The sequence below is a fragment of the Rhyacophila brunnea genome, unplaced genomic scaffold (genome assembly GCF_057557595.1).
Source record: "Rhyacophila brunnea isolate RB1 unplaced genomic scaffold, BYU_Rbru_1.0 scaffold_6, whole genome shotgun sequence".
NCBI lineage: Eukaryota > Metazoa > Arthropoda > Insecta > Trichoptera > Rhyacophilidae > Rhyacophila > Rhyacophila brunnea.
In genome coordinates this window covers 44,752,485-44,774,909 of record NW_028233276.1, presented here as the reverse complement: position 1 = coordinate 44,774,909, position 22,425 = coordinate 44,752,485, and the positions used below count along the sequence as shown (strand labels likewise).

General features: G+C 34.2%; 1 protein-coding gene across 1 annotated transcript; it reads left to right on the top strand.

Annotated features, from left to right (window-relative positions):
* The first annotated feature begins 208 nt into the window (after positions 1 to 208).
* On the top strand, positions 209 to 21,510 carry AP-2alpha (adaptor protein complex 2, subunit alpha). Its single transcript, XM_085956847.1, has 18 exons — positions 209 to 328; positions 758 to 834; positions 5,346 to 5,557; positions 8,204 to 8,397; positions 8,901 to 9,132; positions 9,760 to 10,025; positions 10,776 to 10,944; positions 11,382 to 11,569; positions 11,822 to 11,954; positions 12,359 to 12,490; positions 13,691 to 13,888; positions 15,085 to 15,257; positions 16,646 to 16,786; positions 16,872 to 17,003; positions 18,338 to 18,468; positions 19,202 to 19,346; positions 19,845 to 20,052; positions 20,760 to 21,510. The coding sequence occupies exons 2-18, from the start codon at positions 771 to 773 to the stop codon at positions 20,835 to 20,837; spliced, it is 2,796 nt and encodes a 931-aa protein (XP_085812973.1). The 5' UTR covers positions 209 to 328; positions 758 to 770; the 3' UTR covers positions 20,838 to 21,510.
* The last annotated feature ends 915 nt before the right edge of the window (positions 21,511 to 22,425 follow it).

The window sequence follows — 22,425 nt, the reverse complement described above, 5'->3', positions numbered from 1 at the left end:
TTTTATCGAAAATGTGAAATTATTTTCATGGGCTTAATTCGTTATCGCCATATTATTGAAATAGTAATAAAGTATTTATCTTTTTATTAAAATATTAATCAATCTCAAATCTTTTATATTATATTTTTGTCACATTGATGCCTGGCTGCGTGTTGATACGCCGCTGCCGCTTGGTATTTAAGCCATTCGTATTCGTATTCGTAGTGGTAGGTGCAGGACTGTCAATTTGTCATTGACGAATTCACTTTTCTGCAGCTCAATTTGAATGAAATAATCGGTGTGGCTTTTGTAGTGTTTCCGAGGAAAATCATCGCCTGGTGTATTATAGGTAGGACGATAAAAATATCGCTCATCACAATAATCCCGTCACCGGTGTAATCTCGGAGGGAGGTTCCTCGATAATGATTAGTGCTCCGATTACAATTGTCACTTTTCTTACGTTTGTGTAATTTAGCAATTGCCGAAAGTCGCAAATCAATTTCAAAAGCGTCGCTTGAATATCCTCAAATTGATATCATCGCCCTATTAAAACATTGGGTGGTCCGTTCGTGTGTTGCAAAAAAAGACTTCATTCACTATGTTACAATGTTGGCTGATTTTGCTTATCTGCTAAATGGCCAGACAATTCGTGTGCTATTAATTGATAACGTTTTTGATTCTCTCATTGAAATGCGTATTCCAGTGGGCGTAGCGCATTATTTATTTATTTCATTTTCGTGCTGAATCCGTCATGATAAAATTGTGTGTTATTTGATAGGTCAGGGGGCATCATGCCAGCTGTGAGGGGTGATGGTATGAGAGGGTTGGCGGTGTTTATCGCAGATATTAGGAACTGTAAGTATTTTATTATATATACAATTTATTTAGACTTGTTTAAATTATTGATTAAACAACATGAAACTGTGTCAACCTGTAGAATTGACAGATTAAAGCTTTATCTTAGCTTATTGTCTTGGACTGTTTAAGTGATAAGTACATTGTGTTTTCTTATGGGCACTTGGTTGAATTGCTTTCAATAAAAAAGTTTTATGATAAAAATCCACATTGTATGTAGTACATAGGTATTATGCCTTGTGCAATATTAGTTGTTGAGAATTGCTTCTGATGAAAATAATCTTTCTGTTTCATGAAAGTTTTACACTGTTCAACATATTTTAAAAATTGGCAAACTGGTATAGCTAAAACAGAAGAGAAGACAATAAATATCCAGAGTACCGCAGAGTTAATAAACATTTTTTTACGGCAAAAATAGTTATTCCTCTCGAAATAATCACAAGGAATCGTTTCTCTGATACACAGATTTTTTTGGGTAGTATTTATGAAGATAAAATTGTTCAATTACTTCAAAGTTTCTGACACATTTGCGTGTGCAGTGTGTGAAAATGTATCGAATGTATCTCAAAATAACAATTTATAAAATACTGGAACGAAAACTGCTCCTGTGGCATAAAAAGTATTCCTCATCATTATTTACATGAGATAAACTGTTTTCTGAATATCAAATGTATATTAACGATGTGGTAAAATCCGGCATATTTACCAAGAAAACAATTTTATGGTGGCAAGATTCATCCAATCACATCATATTAATATATCAATCATCAATCAACATTACAAGTACAATCAAGTTACAACCCTAAATGAGAATTTTTTTAAAACATAAATCAATGTCACATAAAATTATACAAAAATTGGTAATGTGCGTTGAAATTAAATAATAAACACGGCCAAGCAATCACTGACAATAGTTGTATCGGGTCTGAGTTTGCTAACCCATATAACTACAATGATAATTTCAAAATGATGACATCGCTTCAATATTATGATGTGATTTCAAATAGACAAAATACTATTAAAATTTACAGCAATCTATGGTGCACAAACAAAATGGGTCAAACAATTTATTAAAAATTGAATTTATTTTCTTAGATGAAAATAAATAGCATGTATTTGAAATTTCTTTCTTGTCCTGTTATATTACCCAATATATTCTATTATTTAAGTCAATAGAGTTGGTATTCTATCAAATCATATTGAAAGGATGTCATTATTAAATAATGACATCCTTCAATATGATTTTTTATGAAAAATTTTTTAATGACCATTGTACTGGTTAGTCCAGTGTAGCCAACCTAGAGAAAAGTATCATTAAATTCAAGATTTTGTTATTAATTGTGTAGTATAATTTTTGCGCTTCCTAGTTTAGGCTACATTCTTCTTTTCTTCTTCTTTCGACCATGTCCGATCCTAATAGGATCGTATGGGCCTCCACAGAGTAGAGGTTTATATTAACAGATTTAGTTTTTTACTAGAAATGGATATCAGCCACTTGCTCAACCTATTAGGTCTATACTCTGACTCATACACAAATTGAAAAACAATATGTGTACTTGCCAGACCCAGGAACCTGGGACCCACGGTGAGATAGTCGAACGCTTAAGCCGCGCGGCCACCGTGGGTTTGGACGATGATACAATAAAACGGCCATTATCCTCTAATGGGGTGTTGATTGTTTTTAATAATATCAATGCATATTAAACATTTTAATTTTACTTTTAAATACATAATTATCATACATACATATAGGTACATCATACATATTATTTCGGTTCTTAACATTAATATCAATAATTGTTTAAGTTGTTTTTCGCATAATTTTTTTTTGGGGGATGAGTGCTGAATATTTACCACCAAGTTTTACCGTTATTGCATTGCCATTATCAAATGAACTATAATTAAAAACAAACTACACTTATCAGAGCTGCCATTAACCTAAATAAATGCATAAACATAAAAAAAATAGGTACAAAAGTGTAGATAACATCGATATATGTTGAGCTTCTTTAAACGCTTTATATAGTTATACCTACTGACATATTCGAAAAACAAAGTTTCTTCATTAAAATCATTCTTCAACAGAGTTTTGGCAGATAATACCAACCTGTCATAACATCTGAACATTCTGCAATTTCAAAGTGTAGAAAGAAGTGTTGAAAGTTGTCATATTGTCATCAGGACACTTTCTCTGTAATATATTAGTCTATGAATTTTTTTTTTTTAAGAGAATGTACCTATCACTTTTTTGATGACCTGCAATAAATGATTTTAACAGGCAGGGGTCACAAGAAACATAATTGGATGCAATTAGCTACACTTTTATGTTTAATCTGGTTAAGGGCATAAGCTTAACAAAGCAAGACAATTATTATTTCATCATTAATAATGTTATGCTTATTACATCAGATATACAATTTCTACTACAATACTCATATTCCATTTATAACCATGGTTAAAATCAAAGATGTATGCTGCATTAATTACATTTATGAATTCCTTGAAATTTTTTTTGCTATAAATTAGTATAGTATTTATGTATTTTAACACTGATTATTAAGAAATATCCAACTCATAAAAATTACCAAAAATTTGGTACTTGTTAAATAGCCCAAAGTGACTTGAAACAGACTGTTCTAATAATATATGACTCATTGTTGTTCGCATGTGCTGTGATTTTCAATTTACCCGCATTGTTTTATTTGATTCAGTTATTGCGATATATAATAATTTTAGACTTAAACACAAACTAAAATCTAAATCTAAAAATCTACCGTAATCAAGGAATAATAGTGCCTGTATACGTGCATGGATTTACTGGCGGCAATAGTGCTTATTTTAAACTATAATGACAATAACTACTGTTTACATGTAAAAGTGCTGACTGTTTCTCCAATTCATTCTTTAAGAGTGAGCGAGACGCGATGTTATCATTTTATGGTTCTATTTCGTACTATTTGACAGCTAGTGAAAATCGGTCAACCTGAAAATTGCTTTTTTTGCCGGCAAGTTTGCCAATATCGTTCTACTGCGCAGGCGCATATCGAAAAAATCTTTCTGTCGCATGAAAATGCAGAAGCTTCCAAATTTGTTTGATTCATGCATGCAATCTTGCCAACTGCAGGATAATACATGTTTACCCGTACATTTTCTTAATGTCAACAGTAAATCCATGCATGTGTAAACGGGGTATAAGTATCTATTAATATTTTGTTGGGCTTTTAGGTTTCAAATGATCTTTCATAATTCAGACATTCACCGACGGATAGTTTTGACACGTTTTGCTACATATATGCTATTCATCTTAGTGCAGCATGTGTGAGATCTACCCAATTGCATGTATTTTTACAGTGTTAAAAATTCTTCGGGTCACTTAGCCGTTGCTAAAAATTACTTTTTCATTATAGTATGTGTTCTTTCATTTCCAACAATATAAAAGGAAAGGCATAACTTTTATGGTACCTAGTGTTACATTCCCAAATGGTCCTCATTTGGGGATGTCTCTGTGAATCTGGAGAGGCCCAAATCGGTATCAAACCAACAAATAGTTAGGGTTGATCATGAAAATAAATAATAATAAAGCCGGCAATGCTGTAAATCCCGGCCGTTTAAAAATATCTGCAACGTCGCCAGAACGCGGCAGACAGCCAAATCGTAAACATATACATTTCGTCCTTCGTAAAAAAATTATATAAAATGTAGTAACCTAGTAGATATTAACGCAATTAAAACTCATCGTTTCTGACCACAATTCCGGTGTGTTATTTGTTCAGTCCGGAATCCAGACGAAAAACCATATAAAGAAACAAAGTGACAGCATCTTTCCGCTTTCGAAAATGGAGGGAGATGACACTACCTAAATTTTTTCCTCATCATGCTATTATATTGTATCCTACTTAAATTATTACACCATATAAAACTACAAAATATTTTGAAATTAATCAAATAATTTTCAATTTAATTAGGACAATCAATTTTCAATTACCAACTTTTTAATATGAGCAAACATTTTTCGTACTGTATGGTAATCACAAAAAAATATTTTCTGTAAATGTGCTGTTATTGACTTCAAAACACTAATCAATAATTTCATAATTCATTATTCATCCTAAATGAGGTCATGATACATTTCATGCATGCAATAGATCACTTTGCCATATCGCTCCAAAACAGTATATCAACCTACATAATGTGAAGGTACCGTAACACTGGATGAGAATCGATTGTTAGCCATTCCCTCAACCTTTTGAATGAACAAAATATTATACTCTTTATTTTGAGAATTTTCGGATCTCAAAAAATGACAAAAGTCATGAAATAACAAGCTAGACATATATCCTTTTTCACTTTTATGAATTCGTACATTATTATTTTCTTTCAGTGTTCAGCATATTAATTTTTCCATAGCTATCAATTAAACTACACCAAACAAAACCTTTGAGTGATCACCATCATGTTCATTATACTCTAGATATAGTTATGTGGTTGTAAAACAATTTTTAATTTTTCAGGTAAAAGCAAAGAAGCGGAGATAAAGCGTATCAATAAGGAGTTGGCGAACATCCGTAGCAAATTTAAAGGAGATAAAACATTAGACGGCTACCAGAAGAAAAAGTATGTTTGCAAGTTGCTTTTCATTTTCCTTCTCGGGCATGACATCGACTTCGGTCACATGGAGGCTGTCAACCTGCTTTCGTCAAACAAATATTCAGAGAAACAAATTGTAAGTCCGCCTCGCTTCCGTTTACTATAACCTATAATGCATCCTCTCTTTATACTGCTATCGACTTAATAACACAAGTATTGATTGAAAATTCATCATTTTCAACAACACTCTGAAAATTTTTACAAACCTTAGAAGATAAAAATTGGACCCGTGGGATTTGGACTACAAACTGTTTGATTGTAGTGAAAAAATCGAATGTGCCTTGGGTCTGGTTCTTTAACCCATCATTAATTGCCACAATGTATTAGTTTGGCAGTATAATATAAATTGTTTAAAGAATATCATAAAGACTTGTATATCAGTTCAGTATTTCGAAATGATTCCATGAGATGGCAGTATGTATACAATACATGAAATTATTTAAGACAATCGACTGGGGCTAGTATAATGAGTGCAGCGTGTATACACGCTCATTTTCTTCAGCCGGCGTTGCGTGCTCGGAATTGTAGATTATGTAAAAGCACTTGTGGCATATATCCGGTTTTAAAAGCTCAATATACCTACCTACCTAATTATAGTTAATTATGAATAAAACCTATGGAAAACACTGCATCGGAATGTACAATATATTAATTATTATTTATTTTTTGAATAACTGAATCCCAGCATGTTTGAACAATGCCTGAGATGAATAGAATAATAATCTTATAAAAAAACTAATACAATAAAACATCAGGAACCCTTGACATATTTATGCAGTTCCAGTTTGGGGTACTCATGGTTCCAAAAAAAATTATGGGGTTTCATAGTACCGGCTTCATTTCCAACTTTGATTTGATCTACATTTTTCACTTTCCGGGTTTTACGCACTCACTACTGATCCAACTGCCCCTGTGAATATTTTTTTTTTTTTTTTTTTTTTTTTTTTCGACCATGTCCGATCCTAATAGGATCATATGGGCCTCCACAGAGTAGAGGTTTTGTATTAACAGATTTTTTTTACGAGAAATGGATGTCAGCCACTTGCACAACCTATAAGGTCCATACCCTGACTCATACACATATTGAAAAACAATATGTGTACTTGCCAGACCCAGGATTCGAACCTGGGACCCACGGCATGATAGTCCAACGCTTATGCCGCGCGGCTATAATCGTGTAACTAATTATGTAACTACACTATCTGATGTGTTTCAAATTCCATCAAGAAATGGCTACCATCTTTCTATTTTAAATTAAAGTAATAATATATTTGTACTAATATGTTTCATAGATGGCGTAATTATATAATGGTAAAAAGAATTTTTCTAATGATAGGTAAGTATGGTCCTGGGGTTTTTCAAAATGATGGATTTTCAATATAAAGAATCTTACATTCTTAAACAGTTTTGAATAAAAAATAATTTCTAATACTTACTACATATATGATAATGTTTTTAATGATAAATTTAGATTCATTGGAATGGTATGCTTCATTAGTTTGATCTGTCTTTTTTTATCTAAATAATAGCATTACAATAAACACTCTTATTCAAGCAATGTGTTTACTGTTAAAGTCAAAAGTACTTCTGACTAAGAATTTTGCTTTAAGCATAAGCAAGCCTGCTAGAATAGGCATGCTGGCATTATCACTTTTCTCTACAATTTGCTTGTATGGCAACACAATCTCATGCTATCAAAGTGTATTTGTACACTTATGCATTAATGCACTCTACTTTGTCGTAAGGCTTATTTACACGGGCTTAGTACATCTGTAATTACTACTCGCATTAATACTGCTACGTGTAAACGCGTTGAATTAGTAATAATCATTAGTATTCAGCCTGTTAACGTGGCGAGGGATGGAGGTAGGCTGTTAAAACTCGACATAAATAGTGCACACTAAACTCGGTCAGTCATACTTATTTGTTTACAGTGAACTAAGAATACAATTTGCAGATGGTGCTGGTTAGTTTTTAAAATTCAATTAAACCCCGTCTAAACCAAACCATAATAGTTTATGTATGCTATGGGCGATCCGAATTGTGCACAGTTTTTTAGTCATACTTATTTGTTTTCGTTAAATTAAGAATAAATATTACAGATGTTGTTAATTAGTTTTTTTAAATTCATTAAGCCCTGCCTAACTTAATCATAATCGATTAAAATATTCTTCCATCTATAAAATATCTAAAATTATGCCATCAAACTATACATATAAACTAATATTATTGACCAGAGTATCTACTATGGCTTTGATTAGGCAGGATGTGATTGAATTTTAAAAACTAACACCATCTACACATTGTAGTTTTAGTTCAATGAAAACAAATGTGATTGGCTGACAAAGTTCAGCGTGCACTATTTATGTCAGATCTTAGCAGTCTATCTCCACCCTTCACCACTGGCCTATTATCATGCGTCTGTATTAGTGTTAGTAGTGAGTACTAATCCGGTGTAAACAAGTCCTTAAGAGATTATTTGAATGATAGCTATTATGTTTATTACTAAAAAAAAAACTAACAACAATGAAGTTGTCATTAAATGCCTAATTTTGTTTTATTGACATTAATGCACTATATTGTTAATATTGTTAATATTGTTTCCCAATCAGATGATTACATTGAATTTTTTATTACTTGTACCAGTGAGCCACATTGATTCGTATAATTTCAAATACCTATATGAATATGCATGTGACATGGGCTGTTTTGTCTATTGCAGGGTTATTTATTCATATCCGTTCTCGTGAATACCAATAGCGACCTGATAAAGTTGATAATCCAAAGCATCAAAAATGATCTGCAGTCGCGTAATCCCATCCATGTCAACCTCGCTCTGCAGTGCATCGCTAACATTGGCAGTAAGGATATGGCCGAAGCTTTCGGAACTGAAATTCCAAAGCTGCTCGTCTCTGGGTGAGTATTCATTCACTAATATTTATGTATTGGACAATCCTAATTTAACACAATATGTGACTGTACGCAAACATTTGATGAATGTAATCTAAAACATCTTGTAACTCTTATGCTTCAAATACATTATCATCATGTTATATGCTGTCACGTGCTGTCACAGTAAGCTGCCGCTACCGTGAAAAATGTGTAATGCCGAATGACGTGTTTGAATGACGAAATTAATGAAAAACGGCGACACAGAGATGTTGATTCGCCATTAAGCTCAGTGGAGACCGGTTGCGATATTCACCAAAATCTGCAGAATGTACATAGTCCTGATTGGTTGTAAACGATCTAAGCGATCTGATATGACTTGGGTTCTGAAAAATATTTAATTAAGTATGTACTGTTTACAAAAATTTATTTAATTTTCAAAATAATTATCAGTTTTATTTAATAGGTATTAAAAAGTGTCTCAAAGCTTCCTATTGATGGTTACAATATCATTATTTAATTTGCTTTAGTGACACAATGGATGTTGTTAAGCAATCGGCCGCTCTCTGCTTGCTGCGTCTGTTCCGAACGTCACCAGAAATTATTCCTGGAGAAGAGTGGACGTCGCGGATTATCCACCTCCTCAACGACCAGCACATGGGTGTGGTCACAGCGGCCACGTCTCTCATCGACGCCCTCGTCAAGAAAAACCCCGATGAGTACAAGGGATGTGTCAACTTGGCAGTTTCAAGGTTGAGCCGGGTGAGAATAATTTTAAAATATACACTTTTTATTATTCAGTATTTCTTTGCAAGCTCGGGTTTGTAAAGAATCTACAATCCTATTATTGACATCGATGACTTCTAATAGAAACAGTCATGCACTACACACCAGATGCTGCTGAAAATGATGTCTGGTAGATTGAGACGATACATCAGTGAAACAACAAATAATTTTCAACTATAGGCGTGACGAAATTTTGGACTCGCTGGCATTCGGTGAGCGAACGTCGAGGTGTGAATACATCAATTTGTTTCGTGATGGTGATGGGGGTATTAATTCTTAAATCGTGTAAAGATGACTAAAAACGTTACTCATTTACTTGAAAAATAAAACATGTCAATGAATATATTATCATTGTTACTAATAGAACAATTTAAATTTCCTATTATATTTGGAAGGCAATCAACCTATAAACCTAACTGTCCCAAGTGGGTGTCTATTATTCTTTTTTGTTACGAATCGTTTACCAGCGACTGCATGAGGTAGAAGAATTTTACTTTGAAACTCTGTTCTAGAAGTATAAGAGATATGAAGACGAAATATGCACACACAATTGGCTTTTCACATTGAAGAAGACAATAAAAGCAATGTCCATGTTTTTATTAGATTGTGACGGCGAGCTACACAGACCTGCAGGACTACACATACTACTTTGTGCCGGCGCCGTGGTTATCGGTGAAGCTCCTCCGTCTCCTGCAGAACTACTCCCCGCCGGCAGCTGACGAACCGGGAGTGAGAGGCCGCCTCTCCGAATGCCTAGAGACCATCCTTAACAAGGCACAGGAGCCGCCCAAGTCCAAGAAGGTGCAGCATAGCAATGCCAAGAATGCCGTGCTCTTCGAAGCCATCAGTCTCATCATTCACAATGACAGGTATTTACTTCCACATAGACTATTGCAGAATAGACCCCACAAATAAAAAAGGCAAAATATCATCTTTGCTTCTAAGCTGACTACAATAGGTATCATTTACATGGAATTGGTTTTTTGCCATTCATCCAACCCATTGAGTTCTTATTCTAGATCAACATGTAAAGTTTGCCAAACATACGGCTTCTCAGGTGGATATTTCGCTATTGCACCACGTGTTACTTCACGAACAAGAAGTGCCAATACATTTAAATTCTAAGAGAGCTAGTTATTAGCCATTTTCCGAACCGCTGTTCAGGAGGTACAAAGAGTTGAGGGGGTGCAACAAAAACAGCTATACAGGTACTTGATCCAAATAGACAACATGCGAATTGAATTAACTTGGTTCAGCGTAGATTTGAATTCGAGATCTTTTCCTTAGTAGATTGATATCCACAACACGAACACTATGATACAGTAACCCATTAAAGACTAATCAATGTTTATTCTGAACATAATTTTTGAACAACATTAATTGTAAGTGGTTATTTCAGAAATATTTTTATTAATATTTATAATATTTATATATACTTACCAAGAATAAGAAGTATATCTGTAATACATTGCTACCATTAAAATCAACTTTCAGAATAATTAAAATTAAGACTATGAAAGTGCCTTTGATTACTCTGCTTTGTAACATTATGAACAAACAAGTTGCAATTGTATGTATCGACGAATGAATAATCCTTTGCCTGTTTATTTGTGTTACAGTGAAGCCAATCTGTTGGTACGTGCTTGCAATCAATTAGGACAGTTCCTAAGCAACCGCGAAACGAACTTACGCTATTTGGCATTGGAATCCATGTGTCACCTTGCCACTTCGGAGTTCTCCCACGAGGCCGTTAAGAAGCATGAAGATGTTGTTATTCTCTCTATGAAGGTAAGATTCATTATGATATTGTAAAGATTATTACTTGTTTCACACGCCGTTATAGCTGACAATATTATTATCATCCATTAAAAATTATTACAACCACAGCGAGAGTGAGAAAAACTGTCAAATGCATGCTAGTATAAAAATGCTGTCCCAAAGACAGAAATGCTTCTTTTTTAAAAAGGCCAATAGTTAAGATTTGTCACAATTAAGCATGGCAGCTTTAGCATAGTTGTAATGCACAGGGCGCGAAACCCAAGAGACGTAGGTTCGATTCCTGCCGGGTGTCTTACTTTTTTCTAAAAAGATTTTTTCTATTGGCGTGTTTTTAGAATTGTGTATATTCAATGATAGAATACGTTGATTATTAGGAAAATAAGGATAAATTAGGTTAATATCTTAGAATATCTGTAAATGTATTAACAGCAGACTCTTTTTTTCAGATGGAAAAGGATGTGTCAGTGAGACAGCAAGCAGTCGACTTATTGTATGCCATGTGTGATAAGTCCAATGCGGAAGAAATTGTTCAAGAAATGTTGGCCTATTTGGAAACGGCCGACTATTCCATCAGAGAAGAAATGGTGCTAAAGGTGGCCATTTTAGCTGAAAAATATGCTACCGATTTCACTTGGTAAGTTTAATACCGAATCGAAAAGATATTCATTTTAAAAATCGGTAAAACAACAAATGGAATTTTCCAACTCTTACATTCAAGAAAATAATCATCAATGATCAATTCACTGCTCGCTGATGATCTCTCTAAATATCTCCAGTCGGGCATAACTTATGCCAAAACTAAATCGATAGAATAGGAAACCTTGTGCATAATATAGCTGAAATATTTGCTAAGTCGAGTTTTGTCCTTATTATTCTATGTTTTCAGGTATGTCGACGTTATATTGAATCTAATAAGAATAGCTGGAGATTATGTATCCGAAGAAGTGTGGTATAGAGTTATACAGATTGTTATAAACAGAGAGGAAGTCCAGGGATACGCAGCTAAAACTGTTTTTGAGGTTGGTAAAACTGTTCAACTTCCACCTTTCACTTGAAATTTTAAAACATTCAAAATCGACAGTAAGTACTGGGGTTCTATTCTATACTTATTGACCGCTAAAGTGATAAATACGACGGCTAACTAGGGTAGGTTTGTATCAAAGTATTAACAACAATAAAAAAATTAGCCAATACAAAATTTGTCGAAAAAAATCAGGAAACTATCATAATTTAGCATTAGTACTTGGGATAGTTGTATTCAACAATTACAAAGATATGATAAATTGGAGTTTTAATATTGCTCATTGATTACTATTTACTAATTATTTTTGTTTTGATAACTTGTATGATCTGTTACATTTTTATGAATTTTATGTGCGATACTGTATGTCTTAATTTAATGATATGTATGTTTTGTTTTCAGGCTCTCCAAGCACCGGCTTGTCACGAAAACATGGTGAAGGTGGGAGGATATATACTCGGAGAGTTTGGTAACCTCATCGCTGGCGATCAAAGATCTTCTCCATTAGTACAATTTCAACTTCTTCATTCTAAGGTATATACTTTGGAAAACGATGTTCCCATTATTATAAATGTCACTTTATCAGATGGAAAGAGGTAGAACCAAACCAGTAATTCAGCCAGGAGTCAGTCTGAGAATCATCCACGTGCCTGTCTTAGTCGTAAGCACTGTGGACCTAAAATGTTTAAAAAAACATTCTCTACTAGACAGAGCCTAAACATACAAAAGTTGAAAATAGGATTATGGACTAATGTTTAGTTTAGATTAGCTGCAACACATTACGCATTACAGATACGTTTGTAATAAATGTTACACTTTCATTACAAATATTTTAACACAACTTGAGGTTATATTTCCAAAATAAACCCTGAAACTGATATTTGTTACAAATGGATATTATTGTTTTATTAATTAGTACAAGTTCGGTGGATGTACGTGGCAGCAAATAACTAGGGACCAAGAAGAGTGGAGGAAGCTAAGGGGAGGCCTTCATCCGGCAGTGGATCGGCCCCGGCTGATGATGATTTCTGATTTTCAACGTGGCTTGTTGATAACCAAAACATTATACATAATACAGATGTAGCCAGTGGAAGAACAGACAGCATCAATTATTGTGCATAGAAAAGCAAACAAACTATAATTATTTATAATATTTAGATAAACAACCACAAAATTTGTGTATGTCATATCGACTGCTTAATCTGCAAACCAGCAAACTGCACTTTTGACCGAAAATGAGATTTTGATGGCATTTTGTTATAAAGCATGTTTTCTATGCTCACACAAAATTTCAAACTCCTAAACCTCCTATAAATAAATGCATTATCGTTCTTCACACAAAACAGCCAGCTACCGGTGTCAAATCTCCAATATCGTAAATGGAACAACTCCGCTCTTTATTTATAAAAGAGAAGCTAAAATAGTGTATTAATTCACAGTGCAGTTTATTTGTAAAAAAAAATCTATATTTGGTATTTGGAAAAGGTGAATTTTTGGAATTGTTAAATTCCGCTCGATAGTTAAATTATTAAGTTTTTTCTCCTTCCTGAACAATTTGCCCAAGTGGAGTTGGCCAGTTTGCTGATTAAGCAGTCTATATGTACCATATACAAGACGCCAACATACAGAATATGTTTTTTGCATCGTCTACCAGTAGATTATACAAATATTTCATAAGGCTCCCTCCTCTGTATCCTGAATGGTAAATACAATTCAAATTTTTGTTATTTACAGTATCATCTCTGTTCGCCGATGACTCGTGCTCTTCTATTGTCAACTTACGTCAAGTTCGTCAACTTATTCCCTGAAATCAAAACCCAAATTCAAGACGTGTTCAGACAACATTCGAATCTTCGCTCTGCTGACGCTGAACTTCAACAGAGAGCTTCAGAATATCTGCAGCTTAGTATCATCGCCAGTTCTGATGTTTTGGTGAGTATTATTTCCTATGAAATACTTTATTTGAGTTATCATTTGAATTGTAACAGAAATACTGAAGAAAACCTTTTTATTCTATAAAGACAGACACTAAATACGTGAAAGTGAAACTGAATATAAGGTTACTAGAGCCTCAATTACATTGGGCAAGTTTCACGTTTGCTGAAGTATTTTCTCACTGCTATATACACACTAAAATGATGTTGTCTATGCTAATGTTTATATTAACTACAAGTCATTACACATTACGAATTCATTTGTAGCTAACATCACACATGATATAACTTATTACCTTACTTTACAAACGTAAAACAAGATATACAATGATCATCATTATTTATGACCTATTTCAAAAACATGCAAACTAAAAGCACTCTTTACAAGACACTTGTAAAGCCAGTGCTCACCTACGCATCGGAAACCTGGACATTAACTCTGCGATATGAACGAGCCCTGAACATTTTTGAAAGAAAAATTCTCCGCCGTATATATGGACCGATCAGGGACAGCACCAATTGGAGAAAATATAATGCTGAGCTCTACGGGCTATACGAAGATTGCAGCGCAGTTCAATCAATTAAGATTGGGAGACTGCGATGGCTAGGTCATGTGCACCGTATGAATGACAATGAACCGGCAAAGAGAGTGATGTCCGGCAATCCAATGGGGTTTAGAAGAAGAGGCAGGCCAAAGATTTGCTGGTTGGATGGAGCTGCCAGTGACTGCCGTGTTCTAGGGGTACCGAATTGGAAAGCGGCCACACTGGATAGGGACAGGTGGAGGGAGCTGTTGGAGGAGGCCAAGACCCACACCGGGTTGTCGCGCGTGATGATGATGATGACAAAAACATGCAAATAACAGATGGCAAAATGTCAAAATATGCCATCTTGTTTATATTTCAATGCTGCCAACCATAGTAAATTAATCTTTCAATGACCACAATTACCACACTAAAAACTTACTGGGATCGCAATAAACCATTGTAATATAAAAACTTTATAGGAATCTCTTTAGGCTCTCTAGGACAGTCTAACCTCTTGAATGAATAATTTAATTCTATATTGTACGATGACCAATGCACAGGATAAACTTAGGATATTTCAATAAACATAATATATTAGTATTTTGGCCATGTATATCTACAGCTTTGGATTCAGCATTTAATTGATATGTATATATTATTCCTATAGGCAACAGTCCTAGAAGAAATGCCGGCATTCCCTGAACGCGAGTCGTCTATCCTCGCAGTCTTAAAGAAAAAGAAGCCCGGTCGAGTTCCCGACAACGAAATCCGCGTCTCCAAGAGCCCGCACCCCTTGCCCATCACCGGCACAAACAATCACAACGACTCTAACAATACTAGGTTTGTAATAATTTAATAGTTACATACCGGGTGAAAAACCGGTACACCGACAAGATAATTTCAACTGTATAATATTTCCAATTAGTGCAATGGACAAATTATCTTGATATATTATCAGCCTCAAAATCAAAAAAAAACCTACTATATGAGGTTTGAAACTATGTCTCTGCCACTTATGTACCCAATGCACAAAAATCATAAGGAAACCACTGTGAAGTTTGCTGCACACCGCCTCATACTAATGAACTAACCAATGAACAGCCTTGATTGCCTTGTACGCAAAAATCATTCATCGGTAAAGTTGTTAAAAATGGGACCTAAAAGCGCATCCTATATAATAATGTACAATTGGTTAATCATAAAAAAATGTGACTAAAAACCGAATGGGACTACATCATGCGAAGTAAAGCCAACGACCATGCTAGGCAGATTGACTGAGGGAGATAGGTGAATTTGTCCGTGTATTGATAGCATGGAAAAGGTGATAAAGTCCCGAATGATCTATGCAAGAATGTGCTTGAGTAATTGGGTCCTTACACTATTTTTGGGTATTTACACTATTGCTTGTCTCTATGTAATATGTAGGCAGCGTTGCGCCGTTGCTCACTGCACACGAGGTTATAAGCTATCCTAACTGTTTTACCTAAAAATTCACTCTTCATTATTGATAAAAAAATTTCGTTTATTAAATGAAATGTATGCGCGGCTTAAGCGTCGGCCTATAGCGTTGTGGGTCCCAGGTTCGAATCCTGGGTCTGGCAAGTACACATATTGTTTTTTCAATTTGTGTATGGGTCAGAGTATGGACCCAATAGGTTGAGCAAGTGGCTGACATTCATTTCTCGTAAAAACAAAAATCTGTTAGGGCTATACTTCAGTTGAGGCATGGTCTAAAAAGATCGTAGCCAGGCGATGCGAGGATTGTGCAAATGACGCGTGCCGAACTAAATATAATTTGTCATAAAAATCCAACATGCGTCCATTTAGTGTTATGTTTATTGTTATATTAGTAATAATAATAGTATATTCATTGACATGTTTTCTATTTTAAGTACATACGTAAAGTTTTTTAGTCATCTTTACACGATTTAAGAATATTTTCATCCGACGCCATGACAAAACAAATCGACGGGCGGACACCTCGACTGTCGGGTCTCCGATTGGCGGCTAGTGAGAAATTTTGTTTCACCTATTGTTGAAAATTATTTTCCGTTTCACTGAAATACGCTTTTAATACAAACCTCCACTCTGTGGAGGCCCATATAATCTTATTAGGATCGGACATGGTCGAATATAAAATAATGATACTTACCAAATCATAATACACATGTGATGTTTACACGTAACCGTTAAGTGTATTAATTGGATTCACTATTTTTTTTTTGCAGTGGTGGTAATGCTGACTTATTGGGATTATCAACTCCACCTGCGTCCACTGCAAATAACTCTGGAGGGCTGCTCGATGTTCTGGGCGACCTGTACACTCGAAATAACTCTTCCGCTAACAATCAACAAAATAATGCTAAGAAGTGAGTGACCAATCAAAGAAACAATTCATTCAATTTTATATACACTCACCCTGCGTTGTTTTCATTGATTGACATATCTTTTCAGATTCATATTTAAAAACAACGGAGTGCTGTTTGAAAATGATCTCATCCAGATTGGTGTGAAAAGCGAATACAGACAGAATCTGGGCCGCATCGGTCTGTTTTACGGGAACAAAACTCAGAATCCATTACACAGGTATATGATAATTATATTTAATTACTTACAACTTACTTTAGTAGCAACAAAGTAGTTTACATTTTAGAAAGAAGTGTCTATTTATTCAGAAAAAATAGTATTCTGACAGCAGGGCTGTCCCAAATACAAACACTGCATAATTATTATGTAATTTATATATTGCATTTTCAGATGTACAGTGTAGATAGCTATCGTTTTAATTGAATTTTGGACTTATAAGTTGGCTATAACCCAGCTTTTAGTATGTAATAAAACACTATCATTTTATATAAATTTAACATTCATAGTTTGTATTTTTAAATTTACCAATTCGCCTATTGTCATTTACAGTATCTTTATTATCAGTAACTTGACGAAGCTGAGAAGTCATTGGCCGAAGTGCCATACATAATATAATACAAAAATAAACGTATAGACTACAATAATCATAATAGTTATACAGTCGAACTTAGTTATTACGAGGAAGATGGGACCGACTGAATTTGCTCTTTATAAGCATTACTCGTTATATCAGAGAATAGGTATCTTCAAATGAGCAATCGCATAACACAAAAAGTCGCAATTCAAACAAAAATACACAATTAGAATTTTTCCCCGAAACAAGCATGGCATTCATAAACTACAAAAGAAGTTGTTTATTGTAATGAACGCTGGTAGGTACCTACTGACTTCAGTTTGGATTTTTGACATGAAATTTCAACCATATGTGTGGATACTTTTTTTTCAATATTGTCGGCGAAAACACCAATTAGGTACTTAACTAGTGTCATAAACGTATCCGACCCCGGTGCATCGGTCTACGGTCGGATTTTATTGCTTAGGGTCGAAAATGTTTTTAAACGATTGACGCATAAACAGCTTTAAGAAAAATTTTGACGATATTTTTGCTTGGTATATCCGATAAGTAGCTCGTTATAAAAGTGAATGGTACTGTTCGGTTAAAGCGGATACAGCGGAAAACGCATTTTGAAAATAGCCGATAAACTGGATTATTTGTTAGGTTAACCTAACCAAACCTAACTTAACCTAACCTAACCCAACCTAACCTAACCTAAACTAACCCAAACTAACAAATAATCCAGTTTATCGGCTATTTTCAAAATGCGTTTTCCGCTGTATCCGCTTTAACCGAACAGTACCAAGTGAATAAATGTATGGAGAAAATCATAAACTAAAATGTCAACGAATGTTTCCTCACTACATCCGAGATTTCGCTATGTCCGTGATTGTAACAACCGAGTTCGACTGTATTGTATTCTCCATTGAACGATTGAGTATATGTGAGTATGTTTAATGTTGTAATAATACTAAATAACCGTATATTTCTGATGCAGTTTACGTCTTGATCTTTTGTGGGACAACAATTCCAAGTTGAGTGTCCAAATGAAACCTGTGGAACCTCTGCTCGAAGCAGGCGCTCAGGTTCAACAGATGCTAACGGCTGAGTGTATGGATGACTATACCGGTAATTACAAATCCTTAATTTTTATAATCACCTCAGTAGGAACTTTGAGGCTTCTTTACTTAGGGCTGCATGGACACTATCTGTGACTTTCTCTTCAGTATGTTTACATACTGTGGGTTTAGCTAAGTATGTATGTATTTTTTCTGACTTACTACGTGATATAAATGAGAAAACTCTCCATTCATGACAATATAAATCTGTGTTCCTGATATCTCCGATGGATATTATCCAGAAAACCTGAAGCATGAGTGGTTTATTCTCCCAAGGTGCGGAATTAATTTACTATTTGCCAACTGAGAAGGCAATGACAATGTTCTACCACATTGCTTTGCATATTATCCAAATGTTCCACATATTCTACTTATGTGAGTTATGTTTGGTAGAAGTTGTTCTATGAATCCTTATAATATTCTATTTAACTCACTTGATTTACATCTATTTACATTTATATATTATATGCATATCATTTTTTTCAGTTATTCTCACCGTTTTCATTGTAAAATTACTTATTTTTCCTTATATATTTTGTGTCATGTCGTGAACATCTTAAACTTGTAATTTACACACATATAAATAAATGAATTTACATAAGTTCCTACTCAACTGGTTACTCGTCATATTTATTTAGGTAAAGTTGAAATATGTCCTTAGAATATAACAGTATCAACTCGAGAAAATTGTGCTATGTAATTTATAAAAAAATACATAATCTGATTATCTATGTTGTTTTCAGACACTCCCAGTATGGTAGTCTCTTTCGTATACAATAATGTTCCTCAAAAGATTACTGTGAAGTTGCCTTTGACTTTGAACAAGTTCTTCGAGCCAACGGAGATGAACGGAGAGTCATTCTTTGCCAGATGGAAGAACTTGGGCGGGTAAATACAATCATTCAATAATATAATTTACTATGTACCAATGAGTAGACCAATACCACCGAAGCTGTGTGTTGCGGATTCGAATCCTGTATCTGGAAACATTGACATGTTGTTTTGCAATGCCATTTTAATCTGGAGCAAGGTTCAATGGGTTGTATGAATGACGAAACAACTATTTCTCGTAAAAACCGTTAATGTAACAAGTATAAGTCTGCACTCTGTGGAGACTTATACATATTATATTCTGGCTCAGAGTGAAAATAGTAATTTACCAAATAATTTATGTTAACATTATTAATACATTTGTTATTCGTGAAATCTTAGAAGCCAACTTAAAACTTCTTCATAACACCATATTTGATTGGTCAAATAAAATTCAGGCACTGAATATTTCAAGACTCCACGTGTGTCTAAAGGTTTAAAAAATCAAAGTAATTTAACCTATGTTTAGTTAGATTTGCCAATGTTAATAATATGTATTGTAAATTAATTTTCCAGGGATCAGCAACGTGCTCAGAAGATCTTTAAAGCGTCAGGTCCCGGCATGGACTTGGCGGCCGCTCGAACTAAACTCTTGGGCTTCGGGATGCAACTCCTGGACGGGATTGATCCCAACCCTGACAATTTCGTGTGCGCGGGAATCATCCACACGCGCTTGCAGCAGGTCGGCTGTCTCCTGCGACTGGAGCCTAATAAACAAGCTCAGGTATTAAATAATCAGTTTGCCTATAACAATACTACACTGAGGGTTTCCTGTTGCTCGACAGGCAGAAGGAATGAACGTATTCCCTTGAGGTTTCCTATGATTGGTTACTAAGAGTGCGATGCACACTGTTGAATGATAGCAACAATTATAGGGGTTTATAAAATATTGTTGACATTAAAAAATATTCGACAGTGCCTGTGTTGTGTGCATGCATTTATTATAGTCAAATAAGTATCATTTAACCTTAAACTATTATACGTCTAAGTCTTAAATCTACCTTCCGTCTGCATTACGCTATAAGAATACAGACGGTCCTCGACTTACGTACAATTCTCAAAATTTAGAATTTTTGTCGATAATGTAAAAACTGTACGCTTCCGTGCAGTCGCTCCCCTCTTCGATATATTAATATTTTTAAATACACTTGATGTTTTTTACAATGCTCCATTTTCGTACATTCGTACACATTTTCAGGAAGGAATTAGCAATTATGTACGAAAGTCAAGGACTGCCTGTAGTCTAAATCTTATGTTTAATTACAATTTTTTTACATTTTCATCACTCCAGTGGCATACATATCACACCTTGCCATTTAAGAGTGTAGATCACTCTTTACAGCATCGATGCAGTCGATGAAATTCCTGATCAATAATTATTGAAGACAGCCTAGCCAGAATCTAATCTGGGTATGTGTTGATGATTTTCAGATGTTCCGGTTGACGGTACGTTCGAGTAAAGAATCGGTGTCTATGGAGGTGTGCGATCTTCTGGGCGACCAATTCTAGATGTCGGCCGATCGTCGCCCATCAAATAACTGATTAATAACTCAAAACGACTGGACGAGGCTTGCTGTTTAAATTTTTCCACTGTTAACTATTGTTCTATCATCCGCTTATATAACGTTTCCTTTGTGCTTCTGGCAAGACATTGAAACGATTCGAACGTACTACACACAATCTCAACATAACTACTGCCATTCGATAACTACTTAAAACAAAGAAAATTACTGTATTATTATAATAATCTATCTACCTGTAATCATTTTACCTACAGGAATATTTCTGAAGTAAGAATATCATGTAACTTTGTGACAGTGTTGTTATTTTACTTTAAATGATATTTTTATTAAACATAAAGGTGTTACATCAATATCATAATATAGATAGTGTCTGTAGAGAACGGCGCGCCAGTAATGACAATATACTACCGAGCAAGTCTGTCAAAAAAATAATATTGTCATGTACGAATTAAAAAGAGTGTTTTATTTATATGTAATAAGATATGATTTTGCACTATAGAGATTCACTCCATCAAGTCTTTATAAGTTTAATAATAATAGGTCTATTGTTCATTATGTAGTGATGTGTATCACGGTATACTGTTATTTCTTTTTATTGAACATGTTTGTTATTTTGGATGACTTATTCGATAAAATGTTAAATGAGATTCATAGCTATTAAAAAAATCACAGGTCCATTGTATCAAATTAGATAATACCACTGTATTTGGATGTTTAGTGAGGTAAAAATAAGATATTTGAAATATTGATATAATTAATAAAATCTTATAATCAAAATGTTTATATGCAATGATAGTAATATAATCATACTTTAATTTTTTAATGTTAGTTTTCTATACCAAAATTTAAAAGAGTCGATCCGAGACATTGTAAATCTCGATTGAATTATTTATCTTATTTTTATCAAAATATGAAGCATGCAGATTCTCTCGCTTGCGGGCTGATAATCGAATAATAATGAATTTATGTATATCTTTTAAGTGGTAACTTTGCTGAAATATGCTGCCGTGCGTGGGGCGCGGATAAAAGAACACTCTTTATTGAAGCACCGACCAGATATTTCAAATGAATGAAGTAATGACAATATACATTATGCTTACGTTTAGATAGACCCCGTGATTGGTTTACGATTCGGCGGGTAAATTATTGTTCACATAGTTCAATGGCTTCGCTAGCCAAAAAAAAGCATATTACGGCTACAAAAAATTGTATAGCTATCATTTTTAATATACATCTCGTACACATACCTTCACTGAAATGTTATTCTTCCTACATAAGTAATTTATTTATTTATATGCGCCGCACTATAAAGATTTCACAGTGTGAATTCAGATTTACAAACAGCTAACATGCAGATTTATCAAATATATTATGATATTAAATTAAACATTCTATTGTCTATGTATTCCATTTGAAGTGGAACTATTTACAAATTTAATTTCGTAATATTTTATTGAATATCAGCTCTCCTGTATAATTTATAATGTAGACATAATTTGTAAGTAATATTATCTGAAAAATTACTTATGCGGGGGAAAATCATGACGTCAGTCTGTGCGTGTTTCATTTGTACA

Bases quoted from the DNA above. Each gene is read 5' to 3' on its own strand.
- AP-2alpha (XM_085956847.1), top strand. From the start codon at position 771: ATGCCAGCTGTGAGGGGTGATGGTATGAGAGGGTTGGCGGTGTTTATC. The intron at 11,570-11,821 runs GTAAGTTTAATA...CTATGTTTTCAG, and splicing joins TATGCTACCGATTTCACTTG to GTATGTCGACGTTATATTGA. The intron at 16,787-16,871 runs GTGAGTGACCAA...ATATCTTTTCAG, and splicing joins CAACAAAATAATGCTAAGAA to ATTCATATTTAAAAACAACG.